General features: G+C 44.0%; 2 protein-coding genes across 6 annotated transcripts in view; one reads left to right on the top strand and one right to left on the bottom strand.

The window, feature by feature from the left end:
* Positions 1–3,438, top strand: part of UBXN11 (UBX domain protein 11) — a 29,358-nt gene extending 25,920 nt beyond the window's left edge. For 3 of the 5 annotated variants that reach the window (XM_087876288.1, XM_087876289.1, XM_087876290.1), the window contains 5 exons: positions 187–290; positions 552–622; positions 1,976–2,122; positions 2,822–2,888; positions 3,059–3,438. In XM_087876288.1, the coding sequence (XP_087732414.1) occupies positions 187–290; positions 552–622; positions 1,976–2,122; positions 2,822–2,888; positions 3,059–3,331 (662 nt within the window). In that variant the 3' untranslated portion in view covers positions 3,332–3,438. Of the gene's footprint in view, positions 1–186; positions 291–551; positions 623–1,975; positions 2,123–2,821 lie in introns of all 5 variants that reach the window. The other 2 variants (XM_087876291.1, XM_034413536.3) reach the window with 2 other exon arrangements.
* Positions 3,439–7,213: 3,775 nt separating this feature from the next.
* SH3BGRL3 (SH3 domain binding glutamate rich protein like 3) lies at positions 7,214–12,699 on the bottom strand. Its single transcript, XM_034413535.3, has 3 exons — positions 12,238–12,699; positions 11,241–11,408; positions 7,214–8,193 (listed from the first exon to the last, which is right to left on the bottom strand). Exons 1-3 carry the CDS (start codon positions 12,283–12,285, stop codon positions 8,128–8,130), a joined length of 282 nt encoding a protein of 93 aa, XP_034269426.1. The 5' UTR covers positions 12,286–12,699; the 3' UTR covers positions 7,214–8,127.
* Between the last annotated feature and the right edge of the window lie 1,049 nt (positions 12,700–13,748).

Raw genomic sequence — 13,748 nt, forward strand, 5'->3', positions numbered from 1 at the left:
CAATTTTTTTTCAGGAACTCAAGCTGCCATGCCTAGTGCTCCCTCTTTTTGTTTCTCATACGATTGTGGGTGGTTTTAATAAAACTAAACATTTTTCCCCGGAAAAGAAAGATATTTCAATTAATTAAGATGAAATCTCAGCATACCCCGTAAAGCATCTCCTTGTGAAACCCTTTCTTTTGGCAGGTCCCAAGCTCACCATGGAACAATTTTTGAACAAACTTCCAAAGTCACTGGTTCGAGACGGGCAAGTGATAAATATCCGGGAAGATCTTAAAAAGACCCTTCAGGTAAGATGCCCCCCCCTCTTAATTTGGCATCCCCCTCTTCAAAGCTCCAAAAAACCCCAAAGAACAACTGAGATCTCCAAAAAGCTATTTAGAATTATTAACCAAGCCCTTCTTGTTCTTTACAAAAATAGCTCTAGTAAAGAACACTTCCTTTCTTTTGGATTTTTAAATGTGTGGGCTGGTTGACCAGAAGGGCATCATCTGACTTAATGTCTCTTAGGGCATTCGAACATTGGCCTACGTTTCCCTCTTTGCTTCCAGGGCCTGGATGGAGCACAAAGCCACGAAGTAGTTTTGGTGGAGACGCCCAGCCTTACAGCGCTGAGGAAGAGGTAAATAAGCCTCGAGAACAGGGGTGTCAAACTTGATTTCATTGAGGGCCGCATCAGGGTTGTGTTTGACCTCGGGGGGTGGGGGAGCTGGAGGGGCGTGGCTGGGGGAGGCATGGTCAGCTAGATGTCACCGCTGTCAGGGGTGCTTGTGGTGGCCTGAGCACTCTGCCACTGAAAGCAGGCTCCCGAGCTCCACTTTTGGCAGCCACAGCCTCCTGCAAGCCTCTGCCAGTGAAAATGGAGCTTGGGAGGGCCGCGTGCTTTCTCTGGCAGAAGCACCGCGGGCCAGTCTGCTGGCCAGATCTAAGTACTCCGCGGCCCGGATCCGGCCCCTGGGTCTTGAGTTTGACACCACTGCTCTAGAATCCTCACTGGTTTCTTTTCCTCTGAATGTCTCATTATGATAGAAATCCAAACCTCAAGTAAGCTGGAGTAACATCAGGAACACTTTTTAGCTTCATTTTGAAGTTCACTCATCGGTGATCAAGCACATGTTTTATATATGGAACCCTCTGAGATACGATTCTGGTTTCTCCGGGATGGAGACGATGGATTGCTTGAGACCACGGAAGGTCTTGTTGCTAGTAGTAAATGTAGATAACATGGACTTAAATGGATCAGTTTGGAGGCTTGAATCCATCTCCTTCCTTATCCCTGATTTTATAAGGACATAAATCTTGTGTGACATGGCCAAAAAATTTTGTGTGTGCGTGAAAAAGAAATGTTAGTGTTCGTTTTGGCTTTTTTTCCCCCTTTCTGTTTTGTACATCATCCTCTATCATTTTCAGTTTGTATAAATCAATCAATCCAACAAGCAAATCTGAAAAAATTGGGGGCACTTTTCAGAAAGTTTGACTCCTTTTCCTCAACAGTTCAAGGTGTTAGCATACCAAGTCTCGATAACCAACGCCATTGAGTAAGCTGAATTTATGCTTTGTCTTCCTTTTCCATTCTAATCCCATTATGCACCTAATCTCTCCTGAGAAGCTGTCTCCCATATTTTATAATTTAGTGACCCTCCCCGCCCCCACACCCCGACATGTGCAGGCCACTGTTTCCCCTGAGACTGTTTTGCATGCTGGAGTGCTAAATATTTGTGTGCCAGAAACAGAACCAGCATAAATTAAATAAAGAAAATGTGCAGTAGCCTTCTTCAGCCCATGCGTGTTGGGATTGTAGTATGAGTAAAAGCTCTGCTTTCTGGGGATGGTAGATCCAACACATCTGGAGAATGTTAGGACAGAACTGTATCTATTTTTTAAAAAGGATGATCCCAGCTACCAGTGTGCCTGGGTTATTCTGCTCTCCTTATAGAAGCCATGGTTTCCATCACCATCTCCCTTTAACTCCTAGACTGGAAGGGAAGCAGAAGACAGAGGGGCCTGATGGCAACATTTCAACTCTTCGGATAAAGTCAGAGGATGGAGAGAAGACATACATTGTCAAAATGTCCTTCACCGAGACTATTGGAGACTTGCGACAACATCTTGCTCAGAATAGGTAGGAAGAAGTATGGTTCCAGCAAAATTTGAGAAGGATGGTGGCAAACATCGGTTTGCACTGAAAAACAAGCTCTGTCCCTGTTTTTGCATTTGAAGCTTAAAATTTGCCAACTGTAATATCAAGAAATAAAAGAGGCTTGGGAGCATTTATTAATCAGCGGTTCAGACCATGCGTGAAACAAATTTTAGTCTCCTGCAGTTTGGTGTATGTTGTTCCTGAATGTTAACCAGTGCTGGGATCCAGCCGGTTTGGGCCGGTTCAGGTGAACCAGTAGTTAAATTGCTGGCTAGCCCCACTCCTTCCCGCTCCGCCCCTTCCAGGAGTCCTCATGCACCCCATTTTGGCTTCCAGGTAAATGCAGGGAGGCCTCCTAGGCCCAAAATGGGGCATGGGGGGGTGCAGCATGCCCCCCGTGCCCCGTTTTCATTCCTAGGAGGCTTCAGGGAGGCCTCTTAGGCCCAAAATGGGGCATGGGGGGGGGGCGCATCCCCCCCGTGGCCCATTTTTGCTTCCAGGGGGCAATATGCTGACTCTGTAACCTGCTTAGAGATGGGCTGTAAAGCACTATGAAGCGGCATATAAGTCTAAATGCTATTGCTATTGCTAAAACTGAATTCAGAAAGGTCACCGGATTGGCAAAATTGGGCAGGTGTGAAGTGAGTCTGTTTTACCAACCTGGTTCTGCTCTATTTCTAGGGGCGAAGCACTGGAGCCCTACGAGATCCTCACCACATTTCCACTTCGGGTGTATAACGACGATGCCGTGAGTCTGGAGGAATGTGGGTTGGTCCCCAACGCATTCCTTCTGCTGAGGAAAAAACTCTCTCCCACCAAAGCAGGCAGGGAATAGCTGTAATGGTTCACAGTAGACGATGCATCAGACTTGGCTGCCGCTCAGCTAAGAAGTTGTGTGCCTTCTTCTCCTTCTCCAAGGTAGCTGCTCGGATACGAGCCAAAGGTCTTAACTGTATGAGAGCAGGTCCAGGACGGAAACAAGTAAAACTTGAAGTTCCAGCTACACAGGTTAGAACTAGCCACTGTATTCTCCCTGCCCTCCCCCCCACCCGTGCCCCCCAAGTAAACAAGCCAGGGCAAACTAAAGGAATGTTGAATGGCTTAGATATAGAGCAGTGTTGCTCAAGCTTGGCAACATTACACTGTGCGGACTTCAACTCCCAGAATACCCCAGCCAGCCACAGAGCTTAATGCAACACTTTTCTTTCCGATTCTGACAGAGGTAAAAGACTTTTCGCCTTACTTGTCTCATTCCACCCAGCCCAAAAGGAACTGAAATAAATTGGCCTTTATTACCATTCCTTTAGGAACGTCAGTCTATTTCCACAAGAAAAACAGTTGGGGCAGTCAGTGCCAGTTGGGGCAAGATATGGCACCATTTTCTTTGTACTCCCAACTGTTGTAAATCATAAGCAGGAAAGGCGGACATTTCTGGATCCTATTCTATCCTATAAGGACATCCTGAAAATCATCAAAGGGGACTGGTGGAGGGGCGGGGGGAGAGCTTTCTCTCTGTGGGCAGATTTAATGTTTGGAGCAGAAAAGTGCCTGAAGCCAAGGAGGACCAGAGTAGTCCAGCTATTTATTTTTTTTCTTTTCTTTTCTGGAAGAGCTGTGGCTGCAAGTGCTAACTGCGAGCTTTCCTCAGTTGTGTCTCTGGATGTCACAAATTTAGTTCCCAACTGCCCTCTACTCCATTGTCTTTTGGTGCTTCCAGCTGGGAGATTATGAGAATAATCAGCCTATCTGAATAGGAGTTGAGGGGGAGTGACCGAGTGCAATAATGCAGCCAGTTCCAGCCAACTTCCTTCTCATTGTATGCCTTGTGCTTCAACAGAAAGGGCTTTTTTATGACTTAACCTAATTAAGCCTTTTATTACTCATTGTAGCTATTACCGTAGGTAACACGAAGTATCCAGATAGTTTGTTAAGTCCCAAAGTAAGCTTATTTCTTACTGTTGTCACTAGTTTTGTGCCCACTGGGTCCCATTTTTTGAACAAGTTAATTTCCCTGTCCCTTTATAAAATTCTTTATTGGCCAAATGTGTTTGGACGCACAAGGAATTTGTCTTTGGTGCATACGCACCAAAGTGTACATAAAAAGAAAAGATACATTCTTTTGGCAGGAGTTAGCAACCTGCAGCTCTGGAGCTGCATACGGCTCTTTGGGCCCTCTGCTGTGGCTCCCTGTCAGGTGATCCCACCACTGGCTGGCCCCACCCCTCGCCTTCCTCTCCCAGTCACTCCTCGCCTGGCCTGAGAAGGTAAGGGTGACGGCAGGGGATGGAGGAGTGGCCAGGGCAGAGACAGAGAGATACAGAGAGAGTGGAAGAAAGAGACAGCGAGATACAGAGAGAGAGGGAGGGAGGGGAGAGAGAGAGATGCTAAAAGGAATTTGTGGTTCCCGGTGCTTTTTAAAAACCGGTTCTCTACCCTAATGACCAGCTGGGTAGGCATGGCTAGGGGGGGTCATTTGACTGGTGGAAGTGAGTGACATAGAGTTGGCCACGCCCACCCAGGTTTTGTGGCTCCCGGTGTTTTCTTTTTTGTGGGAAACAGGTCCAAATGGCTCTGAGTATTTAAGGTTGCAGACCCCTGGTCAAGAATTATAAGGTACAACACTTAATAATAGTCATAGGGTACAAATAAGCAATCAGGAAACAATCAATATCAATAGAAATCGTAAGGATACAAGCAACAAAGTTACAGTCATGCAGTCCTAAGTGGGAGGAGATGGGTGATAGGAACGATGAGAAGACTTAATAGTAATGCAGACTTAGTGAATAGTTTGACAGTGTTGAGGGAATTATGTTGTCTGTTTGGATGAAGACTTTAAGCATTAAGCAAAGGGCACTTTCTGGGTCTTTGTAGAGGTTCAAAAGAAGGCAGGCTGGATTTCTTCAGCATCTACGTCTTCTGCCGATGCCCAGTCTTTCCTCCCTTGCGGTTTGGAACTTCCAGAATTATAGCAGGGTAGGGATTGAATAATGCATTACAGTTCTCCCCCTTGTAGCAGCAGTTCCTTTCATGCAGAAAGCTAGATGAGCAAATAGAAGGCTTTAATAATTAAAAGCACATTTTGCCAGCAACAGCATCTATAGTGGTATGGTGTTAGATAAGCCCAGGCGCTGTGTGTACAAGGCCTTTCTGACCAGGAGGAATATCTTAAAACATTTCTCCTAAGCCTGCCACAAAGTTGCAGATATGTATTCATTACACAAAAGATACGCTAGATGTTTTTTTTAAAAAAAAACTTTAAAAATCAGTTCTTGGTGCTACTAAACCACAGTTGTTTCAGCACAACTTACTTTTGCTCTTAAGAGAATATGTCTCTTAATCACTAAAATTGCCTAAAATTAATCACTAAAATTGCCTGCCACCACGGATCCATAAAATTTGACAAATTGTGGTAACTGTTAGGGCTATTGATTTGGGGGCTGATGGCTGCCGTGCGGGTGTCATCTGGATTTTTACAGAACAGAGATGGTAAGCCTAATACTCAATTGAAGGTGACTCTTTAGAATCTGTAAAATCTAAGGATGCCAGAGCAGGTATTTTGCCATTGTTCCCAGCTGCAAAAAAGCAGTAAATTGGCTTCTGGTTTTTAAGGCCTGGTGTCAATCTCCCGATGTTTAAAAATGATGCTGGGTTTTCAACCAGAATTTTTAGAAAGTATTCTGTGTGATGCTATTTGGACCATAAACACACCAAAATAATATTCCCATTGGACAATGCCCTCATTAATACAGCATGCTCAGCCAAAATTTGCTTAACCGTGGTATACTTAACTGTAGTATTTTAATTGACTTTACATAACAAGCCAAGCCCAATATGATTTAGGGTTTGGGTTTTGCATGTTGTACTCAGATGTGTTTCTTCCCCCCCCCCCCACTTCTCTCCTTGAACAATAGACTCATTCTCCAAATGTTTATCTGTACTGTAACCAAAGCAGCATTGTCTGCGTACAAGAGGGAAGTTGTAGTAAGCCAATTTAGCATAGTCCAACTGAGTTTACCACCTACACTTAGTTTGGGTGGGGAGGAAAATGAGTAACATGTACCATGAACAAGGGCTCTCTTTTTTTGGCAACTGTGAAGTGCAACAGCAGCTGACATTTTATATTTACTTACTACCTCCTCCTCTCTGGGAGGCAAAGAGAATGATGCTGATTGGCCCTTAAAGCAAGAGAGCAGGATGCATTACGGTCTTCTTGAGAAATGCTGTCAAGTATTTATTTATTTCTTGTCCCTTTTGCATTATTTTCACTAAAAGGCAACCTCGCACACTGCCTCATACTTCAGTGCTAGGGAAATATTGTGGAAAGTCTCTTTCCTAGAAAAAAAAAAAACTGGCCACTGAACTGTGGGACACAGGGGGCAATTTTCACATTACAAAAAAGTGCAATGACTTAGTCTCACATTATAAATGGTTCAGTGGTGCGATTCAAATAATTTAACAACCGGTTCTCTGCCCTAATGACCAGCTGGGTAGACGTGGCTTGGTGGTCATGTGACCGTGTGAGCGTGGTCACTCACGTCGATGGGCGCTTTGTTTTAGCTGTTACAATGTAATAAGGGTTAACCAGAGAGGCAGTTTCTGTAAGCAAGGCAATAAAGATTAGGCTAGAAACACCACCAGAAGGTTTCCTTGCTGCCTTCCTTACAAGATTAGCCCTGTAAAGTGAAAAAAAAAAAAACAAAGTAAGATTTCTTCCAACAACTGGTTTTCTGAACTGCTTAGAAAGTTAACAACTGGTTCTCCCGAATAGGTGCAAACTGGCTAAATCCCACCACTGAAATGGTTGAAAAAAGCCCAAACACTAAATCCTATTTTAGATACATATCGTTGTAGGAGGCAGTTGTGCCAAACATTTCCTTGCACTTCTGCCATTCTTCCGGTACATTTGGGATTAAAAAAAAAAAGAAAGAAAATACTGCCCAGCTATAACCATGAAAGTAATCGAGTTGCTAAGAGTTACAAAAACAGATTTCCAAATGAATGAACAGAGTAGCATCCAACTCCTGCATCCAACCAGACCATTAAAAAAAAAAAAGAAGCACAGAACCACTATGATGGAGCTTTTTAGCAATCTTTAATGGCATCTTAACAAAAACATGGGCTGTTTATAAATTTTGCTTTCAGAAATTAAAAAAAAGGAAGAAAAGAAAATGCACTTGGTCCAAGTTTGCAAAAAGCCAGTTCCAAAAAAAAAAAGGGGGGGGGGAAGGGGAAGCAGGAAACAGCTGAGGCTAAAATAGAGTGGAAATTGCCTTCCCCTCTTGGGGAGCAGGGATGTTTTTTTTTCCATTGCCAGGTGGGACACAAAGAAAAAAGCACTAATGGACTAGGAAAAATGCTCTTGCTGCCCTCAGGAGAACCATTTTTAAGAAAGGCTGAGCTACATCACCATGTTTTAAGACAGACACACACATACACTCTCCACTAACTGCCGGCAGAGAAGGCAACGGGAGCACAAAACCATGTGCAGCACTTTTCGCATTGCTCGACAAGAATCATCCCAGCAAGAGCAGATGTCTGCTGCTCTCTTTCCTGGGTTAAAATGAAAAAGGAACTACGGGAACTGACATTTGCACATTGAAGGACGTAGGGTGATAAGAAGGGAAGAAGCAACCAGCTCTTCCCCTTTAACACTAAGGGCAGCCTGAGCTTGAAAAAGAAAAGGGAGAGGGGAGGGGGGAAAGGTAGGGGAAAGCTCTGCTTTCCAAGGTCCTTAATTAGAAGATTAGCATCAGTCTACCACCCCCATAGGCACGAGGAGAAGGGGCCCAGCTGCATTCGAGCCGGTCTTTGGAGACCACAGTGAAAGAGGGAATGCAATTCAGAGGCAGTTGGAGAAGAGGTTGGTCGCGCATAGAGCTGACAATCACTTAGGAGGTGATCCATCTGGAATGCAGAATTTCCAAGTCCTGGATGGTTTTTCATGTGGGGAGGAAGGTTTTTCACGGCGGGGCAGGGAAGAAGCAGGCTCAGGCTAACTTCAGGAATTGCTGGAGGGTGTTCTGTTCCACTGCTTCCACAAACAGTTCGTAGTCCTGTCAGGTGGGAGAAAAGTAAGCTAAAAAAATAGGGACAACATGCAGGGAAAGGCTAAGAATTTCTTAGCATCAAACCAAAACAGCCTCTGGGGCCCAAACGGGAGAACAGCTTTCATTACAGAATGTTCAAAGCCCGGCTAAAGACCTGTTCTTGGGCATCAAAACTGATTATATAGCCCTCTCCTTTGTAATCCTCTCTAGATACTTATCTTCACTTAACAACTGAGAGGTTAATCACGTCAAAAGTAAGGTTTGAGGTAATACAATTATGCTTACGTTGCTTAAATACAGTTGATACTATTGCTTCCATGTATTTCGTCCCCTTCTGTCACGTGCAAAACAATAATTTGGTGGAAACATCTGCAGAGTCCCCGGGAGATACACCTAAAACCTTCAACTAAATGGCTCGCGGGTGCTTTTGCTCAAGACACCAGCCTGGGTGTGTATCCAGTCACAATTACTGTGAAAGCCACAAATACCTTAAATATCCTCTGCTGTCTACCTTTCATAGCTGTTCTGTCTGATACAAACTGAGTCACTCCCCACTTTGAGCCTTTACTCAGGATTTGGTCAGAATAGAATAGGAATAGAATAATAGAATAGAATAGCATGGAATAGGAATACAATAGAATAGGAATAGAATAGAATAGAATAGGAATAGAATAGGAATAGAATAGAATAGAATAGAATAGAATAGAATAGAAAAGGAATAGAATAATAGAATAGAATAGCATGGAATAGGAATAGAAGAATAGACTGGAATAGAAATAGGAATAGGAATAGAATAGAATAGAATAGAATATAGAAAATGAGAATATAATTGGCCAAGTGTGATTGGACACACAAGGAATATAAGGAACAGGCCTGTAACTTTCAGCATTAATACAGTCCATACATGCTAGAGTCAACAATGTCTGAAAAATCCTTTTTTTTACAGAACAAGGCTATCTATCACTGGTATGATGACATTTTCACAGTAAATGCCTTTTAACCTGCAGTATGTCACTTGTCAGCATCAGTATTAAGGCACAGAATTAGAGGTTTTTTACAGATACTTTCAGGTAGAGGGAAAACGAGAGTAACCTTATGCCCACAGGGCTGCTCCCTCTGCAAATAACCCTCTGACTTTGTCAGGAAATGGCTCAGGAACATAATTTAGGCTGGAGTCGATATTCATTTTCCTCTCAAAGGGATGCATCACCATAGTCTATTAATATTTCCTCCTGCTGTCAGCAAACCAAATAACTCTTCCTCACCCTTACATTAATGATTCATTTTATAATCTGAGACATTTTGTAATAAGCACCTAAAAGAGTATGGAAATGTATAGAAAGAGATGGGATTTTCCCTCCCTGTCCTAGCAAGATTCCCTGTCTAGTTTCATGCCAAGCCCAGCCAGATTACAGCTTTCCTTTAATTTACTCAAGGGACTTTCACTGTAACAGGTGCTATTAAAAATGTTTGGAAATAGCAAGTGTTGCCCTACACTTCATATCTGAAAAAAGGACTGTTGAGAAAAATTGCCTTGGTAGTACAGTGGTCTAAGGCACCCTGTTATTAAGCTGGTTATTAAGACCAGATGCCTGCAATTACTGCAGGTTCGAATCTCGCCAAGGCTCAAGGTTGACTCAGCCTTCCATCCTTTCTAAGGTAGATAAATTGAGGACCCAGTTGTGGGGGCAATAAGATGACTTTGTATAAATATACAAAAGAATGGAGAATGAAGGCTATTGTTTAGCACATTGTAAGCCACCCTGAGTCTCCGGAGAAGGGCGGCATATAAATCAAATTATGATAAAATTCATTTAAACATTTGCCGGAGGAGCCTAAATCTCCAGATGCAGAACCCCTCCAGATGTTGATGAACTACAACTCCTAGCAGCCCCAGCCAGCATGGCCAATATCAAGGGATGCTGGGAGTTGTAACTTAGCAATATTTGGAAGGCTAGAAGCTTCCTTTCACCATTCTAAATAATACAAAATGACACCAGTAAGAATACCACCGCAGTCATATTACACATAAGGAGTTGTTAACTCTGAGCTACTTATGCGCAGCCCTTGTTATGCAGGCCCTTCATTCATTTAGCATTACTATTGAAATCTTGGCCTAGTCACAAGATGAGGCTACCAGAGCCAGTATTCCATCCTATGATTGTAGATTAGCCTCTTATGTAAAACTACAAGTTAATTATTAAAATTAACTTGTCAGCAAAGGCAGGGAATTCTGGTTACACAAGGCCAATATGCATGGAGAGTAGAGAGAGAAAAGCAACATTCATTCTCATTTAAAAGGGGCCAACAGGACTGAACAAAGTCCAGGCTGAAAGCAAAAGAAACAATGAAGGCCAGAGATGAGCAATGAATGTAAAACAATTGTGAGAGACGCCAGATGGCAGCACTTAGCCAACCTCTAAAGCTGATCTTTAGAAAGGGGGAAAAAAATTGATCAAGCAGGGATGGGCATAATATTTACCCAGGAAATTCAAGATTGCAGCTCAGACTGGGAAGTTAAAAACGAAACACGCCCTGGAAAAAGTCAACGGCATTGGCAAGCCTCATCTATATTGTAGCCAAATCCACGGATACTCCCATGCCAGGAGATTGACTCAAGGACATATTTACCATGATCATGGCTGGTTCTTCATCTACCTCCACCGTTTTTTATGCTCTCGCTAAAGGCTAGGGAGCTAGAAATCCTTGGCCGTACATTTAGATCAATTAAACGGCTACCAGTACATTTACTTTGAACTAAACAAGAAACCAGCCAGTCCATTTTGTTGCAGAGGTAATGGGCACTTCTACTTTTTTCTTTTCTTTTTTTTTTTTGGCCTTCGAGTCAGTTTTGACTGCCTGGACAAGTCTGCAGTTTTGTTGGCATTAACACATTGGCACAGTGAATAGCCACATGAACTAGGATGCATCCAAGTTGCTCGTTCTTAATGAGATGCAAAACATTTAACGTTGCTACTGCTGTCCCAGAGAAAACTCTCCCAAACAGTAATGTACAATACAGCACCTACTACCTACAGCCAGGGGTCACTCACCCCGCAGTAGTGGTCCCCGTTGAAAATCTGGGGAGGAATGGCTTTGGGGTTGCCCGATTTGTTCCTCATTTCTTCCCGAAGGGCATTGTCTTGGGAGATATCCACCATGTTGTACTTGATGTTCTTTCCATCCAAGATCCTGGTCACTTCGCTCTGCTGGGATTTGATCTGTGGGGCAAGCATATCAATGGGGGAAAAGGAAAGAAGAGGAAGAGAAAAAGGGGAAGAGGGTGAATCACCCTGCACTGGGATATTGCAAAGAAGGCAACTGAAATATGAAAAGCCAGAGTCATACTTCCAGTGAATGAATCCAATCCTAGCTAAATACAGGCAGAATCCTCCATTAGTGATCAAAGAGATGGCAGCCCCCATAACAGGAGCAAGGATGGCTCCATGCCTGGGGATGGGGAAGGAAGGAAGGAAGGAAGGAAGGAAGGAAGGGGAAGGGAAGGGAAGGAAGGAAGACTCCATGCCTCGGGGTTGGGGAAGAGCCTTTAGTAAAGGAAGACCCTCCCTCCCCCTTTGTCACAGGATTGGATTTCTTCCCCTTCAGCTTTTCCTCAAATCGCTCCAGCGTCTCCACTGGCGTGGGCGGGAATTTGGAACCGAAAAAGAGTTGCTCCCCTTACACTTAAGGAATCCACCCTCGCGGGGACCCTCAAGGGAAGAGAAGCCCACCTAAAGCCGAGAGGAAAGATTCCTTGCCCGCCCTCCAGATGTTCTGGCTGGAGGATGCAGAGGCGAGCACATCTGGGAGACCTGGCTGGGGAAGGGGAGGGGCGCGAGAAGCGGGGAAAGGAAAGTGCGGAGAGAGTTTGGGGCGGAGGGCGCCCAGGCAGTCTCCACAGGGGAAGGGGAGGAAAGTGGGGGGGGGGGGGAAGAAGAAGACCCCACCCCCGTAGGCAGCGCATACTGCAAAGGGGCGGCACCGACCTCTTGCAGGGGCTGACGGGCGCTTGCGGGTGGGGGGCTGGGGGGGGCTCTGGGCTGGGCTTACCTCCCGAGAACCGGTGACTGAAGTGCTGTAGATGGTGAGACAGGCCATAACTGCTGGTCGCTTCCAGCCGCTCCTTCTCGCTGGGCTGCCCGCTGGGTGGGTGGGTGGATGGATGGATGGGGAAGGAAGCGAGAAGGTGGGCAGGGCTCCGTTGCCTCCCCAACCCCAGCCAGCACGTGACCGCAGCCAGACCAATGGGACGAGAGGCCGCGAGCATGCGGAACGGATCCGATCTCCGCCGCCGGCCCAGCTGCGGTCAGAGGGGTCGCAGAAAGATTCGGAGGCGGCCCGCTTTCCCCCCCCGCCCCCCCCCACTTTTCTTCCGGAGCTGCAGCCTCCTTGCAGCTCTTCCGGAGTCCCCAGCCCAGAACGCAGCTGGGGTGGCCGCCAAGGAAAGGGGGCGCGGAAGGTCTCTGACTCATCACCTGGCAGCGCTTCTTGACGTCTTTGTGTGGGCAAATTCAGTCGTAATTGTCCCACTGATCAACTTAAGTCTCCGTTTTCACACATTTGGCTTGTTCTTTATGCTTATTTGTGTTCCCGGCTGCATCTGGCTCACGAATCCCCGCCCTTCCTATTTTCAGCTCCTTTTATTAGCAAAGATGGAAAATGGCAGCTATAGAAATAGGTGGGATTTTTTTTTTTACTTCTGCTTCTTAGAAAGCTAGGCAACTGCTATATTTTCAACCCTTAGTTATTTTAATAACTTTTTAAAATTTTGAATGTGAATTGATTCGCAGCAATTTTATTGCTACACTGAGTTTGCATCAATAAATGTGTATAGTTTCAATAAAAACACATTTTCTAAATTTCTCATTTAAGATTAGGTCCGACATTTCAGGGCTGGAATTCAAAACATTCCATATACTTTGATTAAAAGCAATGAGGTCAACTCTACCAAAACAAAGAACTTTTTTCTTTTTCTTATTTTTAAAATAAATTTAATTTCTTCTGAAAGAAATATGTTAAAACAATGAACACAGTTGCAGCTTTTCCATAAAGGAAATATTCCTACTTTGAAAATGTAATGTAGAAATTGTGCAGTAAACTACAATCTTACAGTGAAATTCAGTGCAATCCTTGTATTAAGGGTATACGTTATAAAAAAGTAAAAAGTTCTATTCTTCTGTAATAAAAATAACCAGCATATAAAAATATTTTCCTTGTCTGCAAACACAAAATGAAATTTTCCCTATACCTGTACAAAAAGTTCAAGTCAAAATTTCTGCAAATGCTGACGACAAAGCAGTTTTTGTCACAATTTCAGATCATAGTTTTACATATCTCTCCTATTTTTTTATTGAACTTTTACCATCCTTTAGTAAAAGTTCAATAAAATATAGGGAATGTTTGTAAAGCTATGATCTGAAATGATCATAGAGTTGTCAAAATGTAGAATACTAGCTATTATAACTGTATTGCATCTGGAGTGTACCAGAATTTGGAAAACAGCTGTATGCAAACCAACAAATGTCAAATAATTTATGGATTGACAAGTGTGTGCATTATCA

Source organism: Pantherophis guttatus, chromosome 10 (genome assembly GCF_059756535.1).
Source record: "Pantherophis guttatus breed Tessera chromosome 10, ASM5975653v1, whole genome shotgun sequence".
Taxonomy (NCBI): Eukaryota; Metazoa; Chordata; class Lepidosauria; order Squamata; family Colubridae; genus Pantherophis; species Pantherophis guttatus.